The sequence below is a fragment of the Marmota flaviventris genome, chromosome 12, assembly GCF_047511675.1.
Source record: "Marmota flaviventris isolate mMarFla1 chromosome 12, mMarFla1.hap1, whole genome shotgun sequence".
NCBI classification, from domain to species: Eukaryota; Metazoa; Chordata; class Mammalia; order Rodentia; family Sciuridae; genus Marmota; species Marmota flaviventris.
Genome location: NC_092509.1, coordinates 56,635,651 through 56,662,231, shown reverse-complemented (window position 1 = coordinate 56,662,231; position 26,581 = coordinate 56,635,651). Strand labels below are relative to the sequence as shown.

At 33.2% G+C, this 26,581-nt stretch overlaps 1 protein-coding gene across 5 annotated transcripts in view; it reads right to left on the bottom strand.

Moving 5' to 3' along the window:
- Cdc42bpa (CDC42 binding protein kinase alpha) overlaps window positions 1-26,581 on the bottom strand; it is a 301,602-nt gene that overhangs the window by 87,722 nt on the left and 187,299 nt on the right. For all 5 annotated transcript variants that reach the window (XM_071600007.1, XM_071600005.1, XM_071600008.1 and 2 more), the window contains 3 exons: window positions 20,047-20,294; window positions 11,401-11,506; window positions 5,246-5,370 (listed from right to left, as the gene is read on the bottom strand). In XM_071600007.1, coding sequence (XP_071456108.1) covers window positions 5,246-5,370; window positions 11,401-11,506; window positions 20,047-20,294 — 479 coding nt within the window. The remainder of the gene's footprint in view (window positions 1-5,245; window positions 5,371-11,400; window positions 11,507-20,046; window positions 20,295-26,581) is intronic.

Below are 26,581 nucleotides of genomic sequence, written 5' to 3'. Positions count from 1 at the left end.
AGGGAATCATTAGGAACTATTTTGAAAACTTATATTTCAATAAAATGGAAAATCTAAAAGATATTGACAAATTTCTAGACACCCTGACCTTCCCAAATTGAATCAGGCTATAGAAAACCTAAACAGACCAAAATCAAGCCATAAGATTGAAACAGGAATAAAAAGCCTTCCAATAATGAAAAGCTTGGGAACAGATGGATCCTTGGCTGAGTTCTACCAGACCTTCAAAGAACTAATGCCAATCCTTCTAAATTTTTTCCATGACATAAAATGTGAGGAAACACTCCCAAATTCATTCTACGAAGCCTGTATGCCCTGATTACAAGACCAGATAAAGATACATCAAGGAAAGAAAACTACAGACCAATATCTCTGATGAACACAGATGCAAAAATTCTTAAGAAAATATTAGCAATTAGCATTCAAAAAGATATTAAGAAGATTGTACTCACTGATCAGGTGTTGGATTCATCCCAAATTTGCAAGGTTGGTTCAACATATGCAATTAAACAAATATAATTCATTACATAAAGAGAATCAAGAGAAAAAATGAAATGATCATCTCAATAAATGCAAGAAAAAGTCTTTGACAAAATCCAGCACCCATTCATGCTAAAAACAGTGAAGAAACTAGGTTTAGAAGGAACTTAATATCATAAAGGCTATATGACAAAACCAACAACATACTAACTGAAGAAAACCTAAAAGAATTTCCTCTAATATCAAGAATAAGAAAAGGATATTCATTCTCACACACTCCTATACAATATAGTTAATGAAATGCTAGTCAAAGTTAACAGGCAAGAGAAGGAAATTGAAGGGATAAAAATAGGAAAAAGAAGAAATCGAATTACCTCTGTTTGCTGATAACAGGATCCTATATATAGAAGATCTAAAAAACTACCAGAAGACTTCTAGAATTCACAAACAAATTCAGCAAAGTAGTAGGATATAAGATCAACATACATAAATCAGTAGCTTTCCATATACTCAAATAATTAATCTGCTGAGAGAGAAATCAGGAAAATAATTCCATTCACAATAAACTAAAAAATGAATTAAAAAAACATGGGGATAAATCTACAGAGGTGAAAAACCTATAAAATGAAAATTATACAACACTGAAGAAAGAAATTTAAGAAGACCTTAGAAGATAAAAAGAATGCCCATGTTCTTGGTAGGCCAAATTAATGTTGTCAAAGAGTCACATTACTGAAAATCATCTACAGATTCAATGTTATCCCTGTCAAAAAAACAATGACATTTTTCAAAAAACTAGAAAGAAAAACAGCTCTAAACTTCACAGAGAAGAATAAAAGACCCAGAATAGCCAAAGCAATCCTGAGCAATGACAGCAAAGCTGGAGGCATGGGAGCACCTTATCTCAAATTATACTGTAGAGCTACAGTAATGAAAAAACAGTATGGTAGTGGTATAAAAACAGATATGAAGACCAATGGAATAGAAGATACAGAGACAAATGCACACATATACAGGCATCTGATCCTTGACAAAGTTTCCAAAAATATACACTGGATGAAAGATAGCCTTTCTAAACAAACAGTAATGGGAAAACTAGATATCCAGATGTAGATAAATGAACCTGGATCCCTGTCTTTCACCCTACACAAAAATCAACTCAAAGTGGATCAAAGACCTAGGAAGTAGACCAGAATACTACACCTGCTAGAAGAAACACAGGATTAGCACTCTACCATATTGACACAGGCACCAACTTCCTTAAAAGACTCCAAAAGCTCAAGAAATAAAACCAAAAATCAATAAGTGGATAGCATTAAATTAAAAAGCTTGTATACAGTAAAGGAAATAAGAGTGTAAGGAGGATCCTAATTACACTAAGTTATAGTCCATGAATTTATATGCCAAAATATACTCTACTGTCATGTATATCTAAAAAGAACAAATTTTTAAAAAGAAAAGAAAAAAAGTGAGGAGGGAGCCTATATAATGGGAGAAAATCTTGTTGCCAGCTACTCTTCTGACAGGAGATTAACATCCAGAATACAAAAGAACTCAAAAAGCATAACACACACATAAAAAAATAATAACCCAATCAACAAATGGGCAAATGATATAAAAAGAAATTTCTCAAAAGAAGAAATGCAAATAACAAACAAACATTAAAAGAAAAACATAGCAAATCAAAATTGCTATGGTTTGGATATGAGGTGTCCCCCAAAAGAGTTCATGTTAGTGAAATGATTAGATTCTACAAGCTGTCACCTATTTATAGGTAGGTGGGGCATGGCTGGAAAAAGTAGATCACTGCAGGTGTACTGGGAACTGTATTTTGTTCCTGGCTCCTTGCTCTCTGTTTGCCGTTTGCTACGGGCTGAGCAGCTCTCCTACACCAGGACTTTCTGCCATGATGTTCTGCTTCACTTCAGAGCCACAACAATAGAATTAGCCAGCCATGGACTGAAACTTGCAAACTATATACCCCAAATAAACTTTTCCTCCAGGTTGTTCTTCTCAGGTATTTTGGTTACAATGACAAAAAGCTGAATAACATAAAACTACACTAAAACACTGAGAATACAAATAATAATTGCTGGTGAGAATGTGTGGAAAAATGTACACTTATACATTGTTGGTAGGACTGAAAAGTAGTAGACTGCTTTGAAAAATAATATGGAGATAACTCAAACATAGTATCACCATGTATTCAAACTATCTCACTCCTTGGTATTAATCCAAAAAGTCTAAAATCAGCATACTAGAGTGATTCATGCATACCAATGTTTACAGGACTGCAATTTACAACAGCTAAGTTATGGAACAACCTAGGTCCCTATCAATAGACAAATGGATAAAGAAAATGTGGTATATATACACAATGGAGTTTTAGTCATTCATAAAGATGAATGAAATTATATCATCTGCAGGTAAATGGAGAGAATTAGAGAACATCATGGTAAGTAAAATAAGCCAAAGGTCAAATGTTTTCTTTCATATGAGGAAGCTAGACAGGGGAAAAAAAAAGGGAATTAAATGTGTATGTATGTGGGGTTGAATCTCATGAAAATATACAAGGGAGACTGTTTGGTTTGGATATGAGGTTTTCTCCTCTAAGCTCAAGTGTTAAGCAATGCAGGAATGTTCAGAGATGAAATGATTATATTATGAGAACTATAGCATGATCAGTGGATGAATACATTTGATGGATTCATCTTGAATGTATTACTAGAGGTAACCTGTAGGCAGGAAGGGCATGGCTGGAGTAAGTAGATGGCTGGAGGAAGTAGGTCACTGGGAGCATGTCCTTATGGATTATATTTTGTCCCTGGCTCCCTCCTTGTTCATATTCATTCTCATTCATTCATTCATTCATTCATTCTCTCTCTCTCTCTCTCTCTCTCTCTTCCTTTCTCCCTCCCCACCTTTTCCTGGCTGCCACGGGCTAAGCAGTTTTTCTTCCACCATGCTCTTCTGCCTTATCTCAGGCCCACACTGATGGAATTGGCTGACTAGCAACTGAATTTCTGAAACTGTGAGCCAAAATATATTTATCCTCCTCTAAGTTGTTCTTGTCAGGCATTTTGATCATGACAACAAAAAGCTGCCTAACACAGAGATCAATAGAATTGAGGAAGGGGACTGAGAGGGAGAGCAAGGGGAAGAACTGGGAAATGAGATCTACAAAATTATGCTATGTCCATGTGTGAATATACCACTTATATATATAAACTATAATACAACAATTAAACGAATGGTTAACAACAACAATAACCACAGAAGGGAGATAAGTAGAGCAAACAGATCAGGGTGAGAAAAGGGGAGAGGGATAGGGAAAGTACTTGGGAATGAGATTGATCAAGTTATGTTAAGTGCATGTATGAATAAGGCAAAATGAATCTCACTACTGTTTATAATTAAAATGTACCAATTAAAAGGATAAAACAAATATTACGACATTGGATACAATGGAAAGACAGAAGATGACATATAAGAGTTCTTTTTAAAAAAATTACTTATTTTTATTCTTTTTAGTTATACATGACAGTAGGATGTATTTTGACATGTATACATGGAATATAACTTATTCTAATTAGGATCCTATTCTTGTGATTGTACACCATGTGGAATTACCCGGGTTGTGTATTCAAATACAAGGATAGAAAAGTTCTGCCTGATTAATTCTCCTGTCTTTCAACATACAGTTCTAAAGAACTTGGGAGAGAGGACATGTATCACAGACTAATTAGTAACCTAGATTTTGAGTTAGACCTGGTTTCAAATCCTGGCTCTGCTCTTACCAGTTGTGCAAGTTTGGACATGTCACTAATGCCCTCTAACTTTGTTATCTACCTACAAAATAGGGATGATAATAATACCTATCATACGGAATTGTTGTGATAACTAAATGAAAATACACATGAATTTTTAGCTTCATTCCTAAATGATAATTGTTAGCTGAAGAGTTCTATAATTAAGCAAAACCAAATACTCAGTCATTGAGCAAAATTATTAAAAAAATACTTTATTAAAAATAAAAATTAAAAAAGTGTTCATTCACTTTTGATTTTATTTAAGGCTACTAATCTGAAAAAGTAAGGAAAATGGAAAAAATGCTTGAACCAAAATAAAAGCAAAGGAAATTAAAATTTCCAAGTAATTGTTTTATAGATACATAAAGAAACTATTTGTTTTGACAGAAAGCAAACATCTATCATATTCCAATAATGGTTAAAAAATTAGGGCACCTATTTTTATTAGGAAATAAAGTCCTCGTTGGATTCCACTTTATCCATATATATAAAATATGTAAATTTTGACAAGCATAATAATGATCATTTAATGAATTAATACAAAGGTTACTAGCTAACTTAATAATAATTAAAAAAAAAGAGTCCTGAGATATTCGGGAACTGTTGATTAAACTGTAACCATAAAAAGTTTTAAAAATGCCATGTATGAATTAATTTGTTATACTAATGAGCACAGAACCACCAGTTTCTAAATTTTTCTCAGGCTATTTCTTAAATAATTTGTATATAGCTGTTTTGATCTTAGAAGCCTGTGCTATAGAGCTTGTGGATAAGATTCTAAGGGCCAACTCTATCTTTAGAGGGGTTAACACTTTCTATTCTTAATATATATCAGATTTCAATAAAGCCATGTAAAGTTGATATGGAGCATTTGCTGGAGTTGGGGAACAGAGAAACAACAGAAAACAGCAGAAACACAAAACATATTGAAAACACACATTAAAAAGAGAACTCACCACTGAATTATTTCCGTGATTTGGGCTTCCCAATGTGCAACTGATTCTTTCTTGTCTGCTATATCTTTCACCTCTTCTTCTAACTGTTGGTTGCGCATACTTAAATTCTCATACAAAGTAGTAAGCTGAAAGGCAGTTTTTAAAGTATGCATAACTTTTAGGACCAAGACTTCAAGGTGCTCAGACACCTATTATTACATCTGATAATTCACAATCTTCCACTCAAAAATTCTTGTCTTTTAATTATTACACATCTTCTGGTCACTGAATTTGCTAATAACAAGTACTCTGAATTCTCATGCTTCCTCTGCTTGTCCTTATACCCTACACTAAATCAGTTCTGGTTCTGTGAACATTCACATTTGTCAAAAGAATGTTAACATCATATCTCTTTGTTTCTTTGTGTCTCTCATTTGCAAATGTCTTTGTCATCTTTTTTTTTTTTTAATCAAGTCATAAAGAATTTCAAGCACATTCAAAATGGGACAATACAAGTGAATGCCCATGAGCCCACCATCAATCTTGTTTCATTTATGCCCCTATGCTATTCCCCTTTTTCTTGTATTATTCTAAAAGAAATAACAGAAATTGTATATTCACCCATACATAGATCTGAAAATAACATATATACACACATATATATATATATATAATAAGATATATGTATATATATATACACACACACATACAAGATATATGTAAGATAAATTGTATATTCACTCATATCTGAAAATAAGGCTATATCTTTTAAAATATAATTATAATATTATCATACTTAAATTTAACAAGTATCATAATACCATCACATTGGTATCAACTATTCAAATTTCCAGTTATTCAACATTTGTTAAACTTAATCATGAAACCAATTAAGTAAATGCAATTTAATGGTTTGATATGTCTTTTTAAGTCTGTCTTACAGATTTCTATATAATACTTTTTAATTGTAACTTATTCATTAAAAAAGTAGGTTGTTAAAAAGAAAAAAAAAAGAAAGAAAGTAGGTTGTTCTGTGGAGTTTTTTACATGCTGAATTTGTGTCTTCACTTTTGCTGCATACAACATTCTATAAATTCCTTTTTCCTTTTTCTTCTAGGTTCCTTCTCACATCCCCTTTCTGTTGAGAAGTCAGCTTTCAGCTTTTTACTCCTTTGAATACAATGAATCTTTCTTCTCTGATTGCTTTTAGGATTTTATGTAGATTGGTCGCTACTTTTCAGCAGTTCTGTGATTTGTCTACATGGTGTTTGGATTCATATCACCTTTAGGGTTTGTGACATTTCTTGAATTTGTGGTTAAATGTTTCTTAAAAGCTTTGAGAAATTATAGGCTATTAACTCTGCAAACACTGCTTTTGCCATTGTCTTTTTTCTCGCCTTCAGGGAAACCAAATATTTATTTATTAGTTCTTTTTATCATGTCCTCTACATCTGGTATTCTGTTTTCTGTACTTTCTATTTTTTTTAACCCTGTCTGTATAATAGTATGAATTGTTTTTAAATGTACCCAGTCCTTTAGCTCTTTCCAATCTGATTTGAAAATTTCCTATTACATATTTTGATTTTTCAATTTTAGAGACCGTTTGATTTTTTCATATGGACTGCAGAAGTTAAATTCTTCACAATGTTTTCTACTTTCTTGATTCATTATTTTAAATTCCATTTGTGAAAATTCCATGCTGGGAACTCCTTTGGGCTGTTTGCACTGGTGCCTATTTTTTTTTATTCCTCCCTTCCCATTAACACTTTTGTTTTTGCTGTTACATTTTTTTTGCCTCTCCTGGATTTTAGTGTTTTGCTTATTTGCTATTATCCCTGGTAAGTTTTTTATTTATGTTTTACATTTATTTTTACTGGATTTATTTATTTTTCTTTAGTTGCTATACCATTTAATACGAGCAGTATATTAGTTCCTCCATATCCTTGTATGCCACCATTCTTGATTACAGTAATCATTCTTGAGCATGTACATACAGCATTCTCACTGTCATTTTCATTTACATTTTCCTAATGACTTTGAACATCTTTTCATGTGCTTGTTATTCATACGTCATCTTTCACAAAATGTCAATTCCATTTTTTTCTCTACATACTTAAAAAGATTGTTGGTAGGAATTGAGTTTTAAAATTTTTATATGTTGGGCTGGTGTTGAGGCTCAGTGGTAGAGCACTTGGGTTTGATTCTCAGCATCACATATAAATAAATAAAATAGAGGTCCATTGACAACTTAAAATTTAAAAAAAAATTTATATGTTATGAATAGAAGTATTTTTTTAATCAGATATACGATGTAGAAATATTTCCTCCCTACCTGTGCATGTCTTTTCATTTTCTTAATTGTTTTCGAATTTTGAAATTCAATGTATCATAGTTTTTCTTTCATACACTGTGCTTTAAATGCAATTCTCTAACCCCCAAATCACAAAGATTTTCTCTTACATACTTCTTAAATTTCAGCTGATGATGTATTTTGAGTTAATTTTAATCTAAGTTCATTTTTTCCCTCAAACATGGATGTATAGATGTTCCAACAACATGTGAAAAGACTATCCTTTTTTCATTGAATTATAACTGAACTGATTCTCCTGAGAAATCAATTCAGCATAAATATGAGGGTTTACATTCAGACTCATTTTTTTTTTGTTTCATTATTCCAATTCTATAGGTTTCTTTTATTCCTATATATTTATATTAAGTATTAAGATTACATAGAATGAATCCTCCAAGTATAGGATATTTTCACCAAATATTTTGGCTTTTCTAGATCTTCTGTACTGCTGTATAAATTTACGTGTAAGCTCACCAATTCTAACAAAAAGCATACCAGAATTTTGACAGGGATGTTCTTGAATTCACTATAGTTCTATCTGGAGAGAATCTTAACAATGAGTCCACCAAGTCATTAACATAGTATATGGACATGTTTGGATAGTTCTCAATGCATCTCAGAAATATTTTCTAACTCTGGTCAATTCCAAGAGCTCTGAAATTGTTTCTTTGCTTTGTTTGTTTGTTTTGGTGGGGAGGATTCATCAATCTCTTCACGCTAGCACAACCACAAGTCTACCAGTCATTTTTGAGAGTTGCAAATGCAGCATCTTCTCCTCACTGGTCCCTGCAACACATTCTTTTTTGATCACCACTGTTTCTGGCAGTCTTTCCAATTAATTTGTGGTTAGGGTGTCAGCAGGAAATTTGTAAGAGTAGAAAATGCAGACTTCCCATGCTATAGTACAACAGTTACAGAGAGTTGTTTAAAACAAGTCAGAAAAAAGTTAACCTTTGCATTATTACTGAGTAAGCATGAACTCTGGAATATATTCAAGTCCCAATCTGTGGTTAGGAAAACAACACAACTCTTCTTTGACTTGGTATTTTCATCTATAAAGTGGCAAGAATAATAGAGCTTATTTTAGACAATTGTGGAAATGAGTTATATAAAATAAACTCAGAAGAAGACCTACATGTAATAAATTCTACCTAAGTATTAGTTCATTTTGCATGTTTGAAAGGTTTTACTATTTCTGTGTTGAAATATCTGACTTATAATATTTACAACACTAGTAGTGCTCTTGAGATTTTAAGTAAAAAGGCATATTAAAAGAATGTATACATAACTGTAATCATGAAATAATATGAGTGTGGAAAATCTGGAAAGGAATATTATAAATTACAACAGTTGTTTTGCGCTGATGAAATTATATGTGACTTTCATGTTAAAAATTTTCTACATTTTTTGCAATGTTGCTTTTGTGTAAAATCACAATTGGAAAACAAGATATAAATTACATATTTTGTACTATAAAAACTATTTAATTTGGGCTGGGGTTGTGGCTCAGAGGAAGAGGGCTTGCCTAGCATGCGTGAGCACTAATGTCCTCAGCAGCACATAAAAATAAAACAAAGGTATTGTGTCCACTCACAACTAAAAAGTAAAATGTTTTAAAAAAACTTTTATTTTACTCTGGCATACGTATAAATTTTATTTGCAAAAACTTTTCTTTTAATAAAAAACAGAGCTTATACCCTTCTGAAAATATTATTTGTTTGTTTCTATTTGTTTTTTTTGTTATTTTTGAGGCTTAAAATGAGAAAATCTACTGTGTGTAACTTTCAACAGTAATAAATGTACAATTCTGTTAAGAAGGAATCTAGTTTTCTTAAACCTGGTTCCCAATGAGATAGCTGGTAAAGCAATGGCAAATACATTAGTTGGTTATCATTCTTGGGAAAAATAATGAATTTAAAACAAACTGGCAAAATAAAGACATGGAAAGAGATGGTGAAGTTGTGCAATGGAGTGAACTAAGAGTTAAGGAGAAAAGCAAAAATTAAGGGATCAGAAACAGCAGAGATTCACATGGAAGCAGAGATTCCAGATCTTTTTGTCAGGCTCCTGAAATCATTTGTTATTGAATACTCGCCTACTATATGAATTTGCTCTCAAAGTAGGATTCATATCCCATATCATACCTTAAAATTCATCAAGAAAAGGTAATGTTCTGTTTTTCATAAACCATCCCTCAGGCTTCTCTACAGATGCTAGGCCTAAATAAGTCCCCTCCTTATGGACATATTAGATTACCAAACAGTTTTAATTAAAAGAGTATTTAAAAATATATTTTTGGTAAACTCAGCAGAGCTTCATATTTAGTAACAAAATTAAACCAAGGACTGAATACAAAATTTGATCTATACTCAATTTGATTATTCTCCAGAGAATTTCGTAATAACATTTTTTTTTAACTAGGTAATTTGCTTAGAAGCACTACATGAAGTGGCTTTCTAGAGTTTGATTGTATATAATCTGTATCTCAAGGTATTGCTTAAGAAAGTCTTAAAATTCTGTCGTGCAGAAATGACATTAAATTTTGTAGTTATATTTGTCAAATACATGAAATAACAATTAGGTAATCTATTTGGATAAAGTTCAAATATTGTTAGTCTTATTTTGATGAAAATAACTATGATGTATATAAAATAAAGTTCGGACATAATTCATGCTTTAAAAATCCATTTATGCTACTTATTCTTCAGCTACTTTTCATAGTTATTTTGTATCTCAGGTTTATAGGATTTTACAAGATGAACTAACAATATTCTTTCTCAAGGAATTTCCAATCAAACAAGCAAAATCCAATTTCTAAAGACCTTAAATGTTTCCTTAGCATTTTAAAATGTTAAATAATCATGAGGAAAGTAGTGATAGAAATAGAGTTATAAAAACATAAAAATTCAGAGAAATGCAATTCTCTCTTTAGTCATGGTCTTTCAAGCTGTTATTAGAATAACTCATAACAGAACTTTTTTTTTTAAATGGACACAATACCTTTGTTGTATTTATTTATTTTTATGTAGTGCTGAGGATCAAACCTAGTCTCACATGTGCTAGGCAAATGCTCTACTGAGCTACAACTCCAGCCCCATATAAAAATCCAGAAATCATTATAAAATCCAATTTACCATCCCTTCTTATTTCATGTAAGTTAATATTAAAACTTGTAATTAATATTAGGATTTTTTACAACTGTTCATTAGGAATTGGGACATGAGCTGCAGAACGGCAGCGATATAAAAATCTGAAATAATAAATGAAAAAAAATTCCTTTAAGTATATGAAATTTTGTTTATAAATATGGCTAATTCTAAAGTCTAATAAATCTGCTTATCTTTATTCGAGACAAAGATTAGGCAGATTCAGTCTTTGGATTTTCACTAACTCCTGGTATTATTTCTAGCTATTATCAGTTTTCCATTATAAATATGAAATCATAGCTATTAGAATTCTTGAGATTTGGCCTAACTATCCCTGCTTTCACAAAGGGCCAATCTTCATTTAGCCTGAACATGACAAGCCATGACAGGAGAGTGATGAAAATAAGAGAGCTAAAAAGAGAATAGATAGAAAGTAAAATAAAGAATAGCATCAAAAATAAAGGGGACAAAGAATAAGATGAAATAAACAAAAGCAAAATGTTCTTTCAGAATATTCCTGTCACAAATGGGTACAAGAGAAAATTACCTGAACTGTATAAGCATTCAGCTTGTAAAGAAGACTATTAAACTAAATATATACACCAAACCAAATTATACCCACAATTTCTGTCACAGTGTTTAACATCTAACATATGCTCGAATGAGACTGACTCACTCACCTTATCAAGTTCACTTGTCAACTTTTTATTTTCTTCAGTTAGTAACACTTTTTCTCGTTCATACTGTTGTTTAAACTCATTTTCAAATTCTTCTCTTTCACTTTGACTAACACAATTGAAAATATTAAAGAAAAGAAGAAATAGAGTCAAAGGTCAGCAGAAAACAAATTAGTTTTGCAAAAATTACATAACACACATAAATTCAGACTGAACTATAGGAACATTATTTACATACAACACAACATGTTCACATGCAATGAAAGGCCTAATAAAATACTTTCCAAGAATTTATTTATTTATTCCAATAGTTGCTGATTGGTTTATTGAATCATGTAACCAATATTTATAGAATGTCTAGAAGGTGCCAAGAAATAGTGAGCCCTACAGAGCTCATTCTCACAGCAATGAAAAGTGAGTAAATGAACTAATTTCAGATAAGTTCTATAAAGAAAATAAAATATGAAAATGCCATACACACTATCTGGGGTGGGATGGCTAATATATATTATATATTTAGGGAAGATCCTATCAAGACTAATGAAATGTCAAAATGGAAGTAATACTTATCTTCTGCTTCGTATTCATTAAAATAAATTCAAAGACAAATTAGTCTGAGTTCAAATTAGATACTTTTTTTGTGTGTATTTGTATCAAAATATCCTTAGAAAATACGAAGTCATGGGCCCTTCCTTAAGATTGGTCTAGTCACTTCCTAGTTTTACTAAAAATTGTATTTTACAGTCCTTGATAATATTTTGAAATAAACTTATATATGAACTCAGATATTTTTAAAAATTGACTTTGAAATAATTTCAGCCTTGTAGAAAAGGTATAAGTGCAAAGAATTCTTGCATCCTCTTCACCCAGGTTCTCCAACTGTTAACATTTTACTTTATTTGTTCCATTACTCTGTGTGTTTAATGATTTCATTATTGTTGTGAACCACTGAGAGGCAGCTGCAAATATTACTTTTTTACCTCTAAATATTGCTCTAAATATCTCAAGATCAAGGGCACTCTCTAACATAAAGACTAAGCAACCCTCTGAATTAAAAGATTCACCCTTACCAGAACACTACTGTCCAAAACCACAGACCATAGTCAATGTCTCTTTTTCTTATCTAGTACAGGAATCTACAGTCCAAATGCATTATGTAGTATTGTTTAGAACTCTAAAGTTAAACAAAGTAACTTCATGTAACAAGTATCACAGCCTCTGGGGATGGAGTTTCCCATGCTTTTTCTTTTGCTACCAAAACAATATAACTTCTTTTTCTCAAAACCAAGTCCTCCTTATTGGATAAGACTGAGCTTTCAGTAACAAATTTGGCACCCCGAATGGGACCTGAAAGCAGCCCCCACTACAGGTTTCTTAGGCAGGCCTGACTATCCAAGCAGCCCACTTCCTTGGTAGGATGCAAGGTGCTGGTGAACTTGTTGAGAGACAACTGCCAGAGACAAGTAAATTTCCCTCAGTTAAACCAGAGGAAGGAACTGAGGGGCTGTCCCAGCAGCTGCTGAAGTTCCTTTTGCTTGGGGGAACTCTGCCTTCTCTCCCTGAACAGTATAGGTTGCTCCATCTTGGTCCACTTTGAGAAAAAGGAAACCGAGTGCAATAAAGCTGCAACACCCTTGGCCATCTGGTAAATCCCCTGGTGTGCACACCAAGACCCTTGACTCCACACATCTGGTTGCTCTTCATGGGAACATCTAGTCCCTCTTTGTGGGGATAACTGTGGTGCTGCTGGTGTAGGAGTCATGGTTAAATGGGACTCAAGAATCCAGGGATTTTTACTCCTTTCTGGTCGGTTCCAGGTTCTCATCTGTTTGTTGGCTTTGGGTTTGGGAATTCCTTTTGGTTGTCTGTGGTTTTGTTTGTATCTGTTACTGCCCTTTTTTTTTTTTTTTTTTGGTACCGGGGATGGAACTCAGGGGCACTCAACCACTGAGCCACATCCCCAGCCCTATTTCGTATTTTATTTAGAGACAGAGTCTCACTGAGTTGCTTAGCACCTTGCTTTTGCTGAGGCTGCCTTTGAACTTGTGATCCTCCTGTCTCAGCCTCCTAAGTCATTGGGATTACAGGACTGTGCCACTGTACCCAGCTTGTTACTGCCCATTTTAAGACATGGGCAATGCTGAGCTGATCCTATAGGTAATCTCTTGGGAAAGATCTTGGCTGGTATATTTAAAAGGTTCCCATTTGTTTGCCATGGTTTTGGGGATCCTTTCTGGTTGTCCGCTTTTGTGTTTCTTTTTTTGTTCAATCTTGTAGATGAATTTGGTCTGTCACAGGTAAAGGAAGTGGAAGAAATTCTGTATGTGCAGGTCTGTCCATTTTAAAGGTCCCTATCTGCCAAGGTTTTGGAAATCCTCTCTGGTTGCCTCCTGTGTTTCTTTTTTTGTATCTGTTTCTGGCCCTTTAAGACATGAGCCATGCTACCTAGATCTCATCAGTGGTCTCTTGGGAAGAAAGATCTTGGCTGAATGGGCCACCTATAGGTCTGTCCAAGAGAAAGATGTTTTACAATAACATAATCTGTTCTCTGGCCTTTGAATGGTTTTTCTGGATTATTATACAATCTTTCAGGCAGAGTTGGTCTGTCAGAAGTAGTATATAGAAGAGATTCTGCATGTATGAGCATTGATGAGTTGCATGATAAGGAGTCTTAACATTTAGAAATTAGGTTGACGATGCAAAAAGGCACTGCCTCTGGTGTGCAAGGATAGTAGGAAACCAGAAGAAAGGGTTAAGAAAAGATTTAAATCCTTTCAACCCAGTGATGGTAGTCCCCCTACAGTTTCTCAGCTTGGCTCCATGCAGCTGCAGATCATCTCCCTGTGGGTCAGACACACTGGCCCTGGGCTAAGAAGAAAATTTTTAAAATCCTAGGAAAGTTGTCCAGGCTATAGAAAAATGGGCAAAGAGAATCTGGCCTCTGCCTTGCCTTGTAGCCCCTTTTTCCCACAGTGGTGGAGACTGCTGGCTACAGAGGACATGGTGGTAGGTTCCAGCACTGTTAGCTTTATTACTTGGGTGCAGAAAATCTCCCCTTTTATCTGATGGAACACCCCAGTTGATCAGGGGATATCCATCACTGGGACAGAGCAGTTCTTGCTGTAACAGTAACCTATCAAACTAAATGCATGGGGGCACTGGCAGCCATAAATAACTGCACCCCAAAAAGAAAAACACAGAAACTAAAGTCAATCTGTTTTGTTGGTAGCTTCTGCAAAGGGATCTTCAAGGAAGACTGAAAAAAAGGATAGAAAGGGACTACTCCATTTAATATCAATATGCCTAGTGTAAGAAAAAAGGTACAAAAGGAGACTGCGTATGACTGACAGTGGGGAACTCACTTAAAGTTGATGGCATTTTAATGATTATAAGAGAGACAGGTCAGGCTCAAAAGTATCCTGCATTCCAATCTCTTAAATGCCTGAGTACAGGGGGTAAAAAAAGATTAAGGCACAGTTTTGTTTTTTTTTTTAAATGGAAACTATTATTTTTTTAAATACCTTTGTGGTTTTTTATTTTTGTTTATTTTTATGTGGTACTGAGGATCAAACCCAGGGCCTCACATGCACTAGGTGAGCACTCTACTGCTGAGCCACAACCCCAGCCCAAGGAACAGTTTTTATATATGCCAGATTGTCTAATCCCTTTCCTGGGATGAAATCTGTTGAGTAAATTAAATACACAGATAACATTCATATAGATTTTTTCAGAATATGAATTTAAGAAAGGGTCTGAAATTAGAAAAGAGATATAAGAAAGTTATAAGTGTGGAAATATATTTTAGTATGAAAAATGAGAAGGTTAAAAAAAATTTCTGGATGAGAAAGCATTTTGTATGCTAAAATAATCTTCTTATGCTAAAGTCCAAGATGAAAGAGAGGACAAAACTAAGGATGTAAACAAGTTGTAGAATGTCTAAATAAGTTGCAGAAAGTTTGTGGAATGTAAATCTCAAAAAATTTTGTGTATGTAATTAAGTTGGCTATAATTAGCACAAAGTTATTTAAATTTTAACATACTGATATGAAGCAAAGTCTGAATCACTGATCTGCTCTTATCTATCAAGATAATTCTCTTGTATCTATTAGGATTTATTACTTAGGGAAACTAAGTCTTAAAGGAATTAGGGTTTGTACCTGTTTTAAAGTCTTTTAAATGATTCATAACTGGTTAAATAAAAAACTGTTATTTTAGGTTATAACAATATAGTTGATCCCCTAAATATGTGACTGGATATATGTATACATCTGAGAACCTTGTATGAGCCTTGTCTAAGTGTTATGTAAAAGTGTGTAAAAATGAAAGTTTATGTAGGTTTACCAGCAATTTAACCAAAAAGCGCTCTTTTTTTCTACGTTGTATCTGACATAGAAGGGCCACACTGCCATTTGAAGAACTGTCATATATCATCTTTTGCTTTGACTAAGTCTGTTTCTGATCATTAACACTTGTTTCCTAAATGTATAAGAGATTTAATGCTTTTCTTTGATTTTTGCTAACCCGTGTAAAACTGTTGTTATTGTTACTATACACTATGGACTCTAAATTTTACTTTAAACTGTAATCCCAGCGGCTCAAGAGGCTGAGGCAGGAAGACAGCGAGTTCAGGAGCTAAGGCTGTAGCTCAGTGGTAGAGTGTTTGCCTAGCACGTGTGAGGCACTGGATTTGATCCTTAGTGCCACATATAAATAAATAAATAAAATGGATGTATTGTATTTATCTAAAACTTAAAAAATAAATAAATAAATAAAGATTGCAAGTTCAAAGCCAGCTTTAGCAATTGAATGAGGCCTAAGCAAATTAGCAAGACCCTGTCTCAAAATAAAATATAAAAGAGGGCTGCGAATGTGGATCAGCAATTAAGCACCCCGGGTTCAACCTCTGGTACCAAAAAAATTTTTTTTACTTCAAAAGTTGAACTCAGTTAATATAAGGACATCTGTGTAACTGTAATGCTAAGCATTATGCTTCTTTAAATATTAGATGAATTTATGTTCTTCAAGTAAACAAGCCTTATTTTTAAAGCATATTTTGAATTTTATTTAAAGGTAAAGTAATGGAAATAAACAGGCTACATTTCCTTGAAATCGATCTTCAATGAGCCTATTTTGCCACTTTACAATAATGCAAACGCTACAGTCCTTGTTTAAGTTATAATAGATCTTCCTGTTTTTGACAAAATATAATAAGTAAAGAATCAAAGAAGGATGACACACATGAAAAGAAATAAACAAGCCTTTTGAAATGTAAATCTTGTGACAGCACTTCACCAAGGTGGTGTTCTCCAAACTAAAATTGTCTGTACCAATAGTCTCTTTCAGATTTATGCAGAAACAACAAATTTGGTTGGTATTTATTTATGTCAATTTTTACCATATTCTTTCTCATTACCTAATTGCTCCCCACCATACCAATACCTGGCTTCTGCCTCCATTACTTAAATAAAACCAAAACTGCTCTCTCAAAACTCACTATTGACTTAACTATTATCACATCCAATCTATTGTTGACAATGTTGTTCTTTCTTTCCCTCATGAACTGCTATCTTCTCTTGCCTTTGATGTTACCATACTTTCTGGACTTGTAGCCAACAACCTGGGCTTCTTTTTAGCTGTCTTTGTGAACTCCTTTCCTTCTGTTCTTCCCATAAATACCAGCACTTCTTGGAATTCTGTCTCAGGTGCTTGTCTCCTCTCTCTTTAAGTTCTCCCTGAGGTAGCTCATCAACCACAACATTTGCTTACAGTTATTTCTTATACTGAGGTCCTCTGAATCTACCTCTGAAGCTTTTACGGGCTTCAAACTATTGACTTAAAATCTCCACAAATGTATGTTCAAAACACCTCACATTCAACATGCCTAACTCAACAAGGGAGGTCAACACATAAACATGTTCCTACCTATCTTCATTTATGCATAAATATCAATTTTTTCTTACCATAGGTTAAAAAAAAAGTAAGACTGAGTAAGGCCAATCTCTCCAATATTACACTTCTCTGGTAATTTTCTCCCCTCTCTCCACTGAATGAACTATTAGAAAACTTCCACTATATTAAAAATATGCTATTTATTGCTCTTACCTTAAAAAAAAAAAAAAAAACAAGGATCAAGGTAACTTTGACAGAAAATTCTCCTCCAGCTCCTCTCTTATTTCACCTCTTACTTTGGCAGTAACAACTCCAAGTACTAACAATTGTTATCTACACTCTGTTCCAATTGCTCTCTTTCAAGTCTCTCTTGATCCCACTGTGGGGTGTTTGTCCCTACTTTTCCACTGACATTATTCTTATCAAAGTCACCAGTGACCTTCATATTACTAAACTCAAATGCCACTGTGTAGTCCTTATTTTACCTGATTTGTACATCATTTTATTTGACATGTTGACAAGTTTCTTCAGCAGGCTTCCAGGATACTAAATTTGCTTGGTTTACTTCGTATCATTCTGACTATTCTTTCTCCTTCCATTTTGCTTGTTCATCCTCATCTCCCAACTTCTAAAGATTGGAGTGCCTCAGTGTTCAGTTCTAGAGTCTCCTTTCTATCTAAATGATCTCATTCTGTCTCCATGGCTTAAATATCATGTGAATGATATTCTCAGAATTATATCTCTACCCCTGAAATCCAGGGTGCTCTATATATAAGCCTACTTCATATATCTACCTGAAGGTCAAGCATCTGCAAGCCAGCTGATTAAACAAAGCTCTCGATAATACACTCATCTGAAACTTGCTTCTCTTGTAGTCTTCCTGAGTGGTAACTATAGTCTTCCATTTGCTCTTGTCAAAACCGCAGGATCATCCTTGATTCTTTCTTTAGCTTTCATTCCATATCTAATCCATCAACCAATACCATTACCCTTTACCTTTAAAGAATATTAAAATTTGAACATTTCTAACTATCCCTTTTGCCACCAGCCTAGGCCTGAGTCATCATCTTTTGCCTGGATTATGACAACAGCCTTCTAGATAGTCTTATAGTTTGCTCTTATCTAATTCAGACTATTCTTAACCCAGGAGTCATAGTAATCCTGATGAGAAACAAGTTTCCTGAAGTAAACTACAATAAATCACCAATATATGACTTATAAGGCTTAAAAAAACCGACTCCTGTTATCTGACTCATTTCTATTCTTCTTTGCCCTTGCCTATACTTAAGCCATACCAGCTTCCTACAATTTTTTTAATAGACTTATTCTTTGTGTATAATGATCTTCTCATACACCTTTTAAGCATTTACCTAAATTTCCTTAGTCTTAATTCAGACATCACCTCTCAGTATATTTTCCCCTGGCATGTAAATATATACAAAACATATATATTATGTTTCTGTCTATCCATTCTATATATATTAAAATATATGTGCATGCATATGTATACACATATGTAATTTAATTTGTCCTCTTAATTCTTAATAGTCATTTCCTACTTTATTTTTTGTTTTTAGCATTTATCATTACTTAATGTGTTCTACATTTTATTTCTTTGTCTTTTACCATACTAAAGGAAAACTCCATAAAGATCAGGATTTTCTTTGTCTGCTCATTGCTATATCCTAGTATATACACCAATGCTTTGCACATAGTAGGTTCTTAAAATAATTTTGTTGAGTCAATGAATGCACCAAACTGAATAAACTTGGGCTTCCAGTATAAGTTAAGAATGACAATTATATGTATCTAGTTGCCTGAAATCTAAAGTGTTGTTTTTTTTGCTTATTTTGACCACATTGAGGATTAAACTCAGGAGCATTCTACCACTGATATATATTACCCAGTACTTTTTATTTTTTATTTTGAGACAGGGTCTCACTAGGTTGCCCAGGCTGATCCTTGAACTTATGATATTCCTGCCTTAGCCTCTCAAGTCACTAGGATTGCAGGCATGTACCACTGTGCCTGAAATCCAGATATTTGAGCATTACGGAAAATTTCTCCTGTTCCCTCACTTCTCATAGCTGATCATTATGTCCTACATGTTCTGTCTTCTCAGCAGAACTTCTGAATCCATTCAATTCTCTCCAACTTCTCTATCACTACCTAACATCCATAATCTCATTTCTCATAGCTGAACTCCTATACCTGTCTGCACTTTTCAAATCATTCTTTACCCAGTAGTAAGTGATCATTCAAATACAGAAATTAAAAATCATGCTTTTCCTTCAATGGCCTTAAATGGCAAATGCATTACATTTATTCATGATCTTGGCTTTATTTTCCTTGCAGACTCATTTTTTACCACTCCCTTCTATTTATGCTTCTATCATAATAAATAGCTTTCAGTTTCTGAACGTATTAGGCTCCACATTTTCTCTGGATCTTAGCACATTCTGCAACCTCTGCTTGAACACTCTTCCCTTCCTACATCTTTTTACTTATTAGCTCTCAGCTAAGAATTAGTTTTGTCCAGAAATCCTAAATGTACCAAAGTTACTTCTTGTGCCTGTGTGTGCTCCTAAACTTATTCCATTTGCTTTCCTACTATACTGTACTGTAATTTTCTATTTACTAATCTTAACTTTGGTGTCCTTGAGAACTGGGACATGCTTATTGCCTGTGTATCTCCAGCATTTTTCACAAAACAAATACCCAATACATTTTTATTGAATGAATAAATAATGTGACTCATACCTTTCTCTCCTGGTTTTTTCCAGTTTGTCTTTTAAAACCATAATTTCTTTGTTGAGAGCAAGTTGCTGGCCTTCTGAATCATGCAGTTCTTTCTTCAGATTTTTAATCTCATTTGCATGTATTCCTTCTCTTTTAGATAATTCTTCTTCATAAAAGATACTTTTCTTTTCTAAATCAGTCTTCAGTTTGTTTATCTCTTGCTGATGTTCTATGCTGCAAACTCCAGGTGAATAACTAATTTGCTTTTGCTATAGAAGTAATAACACAAGATTAATTCATCTATAATAAAATAATAACTCCTTTCTATAAGGTACTATGCACATAAATGTATATCATTTTTGCATATTCTCAAACAAAAATAATATTCTTTCTGTATTTAAAGCTATTATTTGTCAGTCATATATTGCAAATATTTTCCTTGGTTTACATTCCTTTGTGGTCTGTGTGGTTTTTTTTTTTTTTAGTCTTTATACCAAGATTATGTATTTGTAATTCTTCTGCTGGTACTTATAAGATTTCTTATTTTACATTAAAATTCCTATGTAGAATTATTTTTGGTGTATGAGTGAGGAAAAGTCTAAGTCTTTTATCTGATAAGAAACTGTTAGAAAGTTTTAATCATATTTGTGTCTCTAAAAAGATTAAAACGGGGGAGAGGACGATAAAGCTAGAATGTACAAAAGAAAAGAAAGGGAACTTCTGCAATGATCCGGGGAAAATGACAAAGGCCCAAACAAACACCTCCTTCATATTTATGCTAGAAAAAAATGGTAGACCTCTTGGTTTCAGGTAGGACATTAAGAAGGAGGAGAACTTTGGTTGGAATCCATATTTTTAGAAATTAGGCTGAAATATAAAAGTCCAAAGGTTCTTTTTGCTACTGCCCAAAGGGTAGGCAAAAACAGACCAGATTATGACCATAAGATTTCCTGAGCTTTTAATTCCAAAGCTCATACTTTGTTCTATCCTATTTCTCAAAAAACTTTTAAAACTAAAAGAACCTATGTGTGTAGGTTTATAGACAACAAGTAAATAAAGAGCTAGGGGCACTGTTCCTTTTTTGAAGGCACTGATAAGAGCTGTAAAACTGTTAATGGTGATTGATTTAAAGCTGAACAAAAATGTCCTGTCTCCTTCCTCTGTGAGGTATAAAAGGTAAAAATAAAAAAGGAGCTGATGTAGACCAGAGGAAATGGTCCACTGCATATTTAACTATTTATTAAGAAAATACTTATCATGTACTAGATACAGATTGTCCAGTTGTTTCTGAGACAGCCTGGCATGCAAAACTGCTTAAACTGAGAAGAAACAGAGCAAGTCAGATTCTTGCTTTCTTGCTTTTAAGCTTCTCTGTTTAAAAAAAAAAACAAAAAAAAAAAAACTTATCTCTAAAAATAAACTTATAGCACTAACTACTGACCTATACGACTCTTTTATTTTTCTAATCACCTAAGGAACACTTTAACCTTGTTTTTCTATTCAGTTAACTGTTGAGATGACAACATGCACAAAAGGTTTCAAGGAAAAATTCCCCTGAAATAAAAATCTAACAAAGATACCACCAATGAAAATTATAGATGTCTATCACTTATTGCTAAAATTACAAAAGAGCCAAATAAAATGTAAAAAAACAAAATTAAATTGTAAGTAAAAAAAAAACAACAAGCTATAACAAAAGAATAGATTGCAGGTATGAAATTAGTAAAGCAAACTTACTAATAAATGCATTATTTTGCAGATTAAATGATTTTCTAAGTGGTTACCCCAGCCCAAAACTAACTGGTAAAATATAATAATAATTCCAAATGCTACTCTTAAGTCCCACAATAAAAGCATTTTAAAAGTTCACTAAATCTTCTAATGTAAAAAAAAAGTAGCAGTTTTATAATTAATGGTGAAACATCAGAAATATATAAAGAAAAAGAATGTCACCCATTACTACTCTTTTATAACATTGATTTTAAATACTGTCTGACAAGCATGTGAAACAGTTAACAATATTATAAAATGACATCACTATAATTCCCATTTAGTCGTTTACCCAGAAAATTAGAAGGTATTAAAATTGAGAAAGGTCAGTAAAACAGAAGGATATATAAGATAACACAAATCAGTAACATTTCTAGGTACTAAAATAAGCAACAAAAATTTTCAAAAGCAAAAACAAAATTCACCACATACTAATATATACATATTCAAAAAGAATATTCAAGATAATATTGAGAAATTTCCTAATGTATGAAAAACTATAAGTCTTTATAAAGGATATGAAAGATTTAAAAAAAAATTTAAGTCCCAAGTATTTGAAAGGAAAAAATCACAATATGTCCATTAAATATTTTTCAAATTATCTCCTATGTAAAAAGTTCTTTTTAAATGTGGGGAGGAGTACAGTAGAATAGGAAGAGATGGAAATAAATGTTTCTAGTCTATGGGCAAGAATAAGCTATTAAAAGTATCAAAGTCTTAGAAAAAAAGGAAAAGAAGTGTGAGCAGGGGGGTTTTCTTTTCAGATATTAAAATATACCGAAAGTCTTTAAAAAGTATCATTGTAATATATCTCCTGCTCCAAAATAGTTTAATTCAACATATACAACATCTTTAATCAATGATAAAGAAAATGAGCTGGGTGCGGTGGTGCAGGCCTATAGGCTGAGGCAAGAGGACTGCAAGTTCAAAGCTAGTCTCAGTAATTCAGTGAGGCCCTAAGTAACTTAGCAAGACCCTGTCTCAAAATAAAAAAATAAAATGGGGTGGGTATGTGGCTCAGTCTTGGTGGCTAAGCACTCCTGAGTTTCAATCCCTGGGGAGGGAGGGAGGGATGAAGGGAAGAAAGGAAGGAAGAAAGGGAGGGAGGGAGGGAAGGAAGGGAAAGAAGGGAAGAAGGAGAAAGATATGAATAGAGTAATTAATAAATGGAACTAGAATCAATCACCAGCTAGCAATATAAGAAAGAAAAGGTCTCATTTAATAACATACAGCAAAACAAATTCCAGATTAAATATTTAAATATTTTTTAAATCCCACGGAAACATCCAAAAAAAAGCAGAATTAAATATGTATGAAAATTCTACAAAGAAAAGCACAAGCCAAGTTTTGAAGGAATAGAAGATACATCAAGAAAAGGATAAAACAATTCTACTGGGGCATGGTGGTGCATGCCCATAATCGCAGTAGCTGGGGAGGCTAAGGCAGGAGGATTATGAGTTCAAAGCCAGCTTCAGCAACTTAGTGAAACCCTGTCTCTAAATAAAATATAAAAAGGGCTGGGGATGTGGCTCAGTGGTCAAGTGCCCCTAGATTTAATTCCCAATACTTAAACAAACAAACAAATAAATGATTCTTATATAATTTTAAAAATAAACCAGAACAAAACTCAAGGGCAAATAATAAACTGGTAAAGTTTCTAAAAGTCTAAGAAAAAGTAAAATTTTTACTCAGTAAAGAATTTATTCAAACTGTAAGTAAAAACATTAGAACTACAAATTAATTGGGCAAATAACTTAAAGATAAAATAATTAATAATCCATATAAACCAAGAAATGCAAGAAAGCAGTAACAACTTTTGGGCCTCTCAAATTTACAAAGCTCTGTAGTATCTATGAAATACCTTTAAATAATCTACTAATTTCATTTCTAAGTGTCTTTTCTAAGAAAATAATGAATAGTACATAAAAGTGTTCATGGCAGTTAGGTGATTACAAAAGTAAAACCAAGGTATGTTTGAGAACCTTGGTTATTCTTGAATATTTATGATCATTAAAATTATGCTGACAATTTTAAAAAAATATTTATTTTTTAGTTGGTCACAATATCATTTTTATTTTATTGATTTATTTTTATGTGATGCTGAAGATCGAACCCAGGGCCTTGCACGTGCTAGGCAAGTGCTCTACCACTGAGCCACAACCCCAGCCCTGCTGCGACAATCTTTAGTAAATAAAATGCTTAGCAGACTGTTGAGTTTTGAAAAAATACAACTGATACTGTTTGAATTATGTCTCCCCAAAATTCCTATGTTGAAGATCTAATCATGAGTACTTCAAATGTGACCTTATTTAAAAGTACTGTCTTTCAGAGGTAATCAAGTTAAAACGAGGTCTTTAGGGTAGTTCCAACTCCAATATGAATACCTCCTTATAAAAAGGATACAAAGGCATGTACATAGGGAAAACATCATGTGAACATGAAGACAAAGATCAGTGTGATACATCTACGAGTCAAGAATGCCAAAGAGTGCCAGCACACCATCAGAAGCCAACTCTGCCAGCACACTGTGCTAACATTCTAGCCTTCAGAACTGAGACAATAAATGTTTTTTTTAAGCCACCCACTCTGTGGTACTGTGTAATAGAATGCCTAGCAAAAACTAATAAAATAAGTTTTAACAAAACAAAACAAACTCTAGCAACATACAATTATTCTTTTAAAAACATTTTTATTGAAATTCATGTATCTTAGCAATTCACCCACTTAAGGTTTAAAATGTGGTTATTTTTGGTTATTGATATACTACGCTATTATTTTTATTTTTTGAGATCAAATCTCGCTGTGTTGCCCAGGCTGATCTCAAACTTCCAGGCTCTAGTGATCCTCCTACATAAGACCCTGAGAACTGGGAATACAGGTACTTACTACCATGCCCAGATGATATACTACATTATTAACTTTTTAAGGAGTAAATAGATATTACATAAAACTTTCCATATTAATCATCTTCTTTGTACAATTCAGAGGCATTAATTACATTTACAATGTTGTGTGAACATTACCAATATATCATTTTAAAATTTTTTTCATCGTCCCCCAGGAAATTCTGCAACCGTAGGAATTAACTCCCTGATTCTACCTTTACCCAGAACTTGGTAATTTCTCTTCTACTTTGTGTCTCAAAGAAACTGCCTATTCTAGATAGTTTATATAAGTAGAATAATACATTATCTGTCCTTTTGTGTCTGGCTTCTTTCACTCAGAATAATGTTTTCCAGATTCAATCATGTTGTGTCATGTATCAGAACAGCCTTCTGATACATGCCTCTTCATTGTTCATTATCTACATGCCACATTTAGTTTAACCGTTGCTTGATAGAAACTTTGTTTCTACCTTTGTTGACTATTGTAATGATGCTTCATTGAACATCAGTGTAAGATATAAAACTAGAGTATGTGCTCTTAAATATTTTGGATATATACCTGTAAGTATAATTGCTGAGTCATATGGTTTCTGTTTCTTTTTGAGGAGCCAACAATTTATTTTCAAAAGTAGCTGCATAGGGTCTGGGGATGTGGCTCAGTGGTAGAGCGTTTGCCTAGCACATGTGAGGCCCTGGGTTCGATCCTCAGCACCACATAAAAATAAATAAACAAAATATAGATATTGTGTCCAACTACAACTAAAAAATAAAATATTAAAAAAAGTTGCTGCATAATTTTATGTTTCCACCAGCTATGAACAAAGGTTCCAATTTCCCTATATCCTTGCCAATACTTACTTTCTATCTATCTCTCTTTAATTTAGCTATGCCTAGTAGATATGCAATAGTATCTCATTTGGTTGTATTTTGCATTTCATTAATAATTAATAATGCTAGGCATCTTTCCATATGTTAATTGGCCATTTGTATATCTCCTTTGAAGATATATCTATTGAAGACCTTTGCCCATTTTTTTGGTACTAGGTTGCCTTTTCATTGTTGGGCTGTATGTATTCTTTATATAATCTGGATTTAAAACCATTATCAGATGAATGATTTGCAAATATATTCTTACATTCCCTTCAGTTGTCTTTTCACTTTCTTCTTCTTTCTTTTTGGTACTGGGGACTGAACCCAAGGACGCTTGACCACTGAGCCACATCCTCAGGCCTTTTTATATTTTATTTAGAGACAGGGCCTTGCTAAGTTGCTTAGGGCCTCACTAAATTGCTGGGGCTGGCTGTGAACTTGTGATCCTCCTGCCTCAGCCTCTCGACCACTGGGATTACAGGCATGTGCCACTATACCAGGCTGTCTTTTCACTTTCTTGAAAACGTCCTTTAATGTAATGCACATAAAACTTTATTTTGATAAAGTCCAATTTATTTTTTATTCTGATGCTTATATTTTCAGTGTCCCTTCTAAGAACCCATTGCCAAATCTAAATTATTCTTAGAGTTTTATTGTTACAGCTCTAACATTAAGGTTGTTGATTCATTTTTAGTTAATTTTTGTATATAACGTTAGGAAGGCATTCAACTTCATTGTTTTGCATGTTGGATATGTAGTCATCCCAATACAACTGTTGAGACTATTTTTCCCCCACTGAACAGACTTTGTAATTGCAAAATGCAATTCACCATTAATTCATGCATTTATTTCAGGACTCATAACTATATGCCATTGGTCTGTATGTCTAACTTTATGAGAGCACCACCCTGGGTTACTTTGACTTTGTAATGAGTAGTAAAATTAAAATGTGTGAATTCCTTCACCTTTATCTTCCTTCTTTAAGACTTTTTGGATGTTCAACTCCTTTGAAAGTCCAAATAAATTTGAAA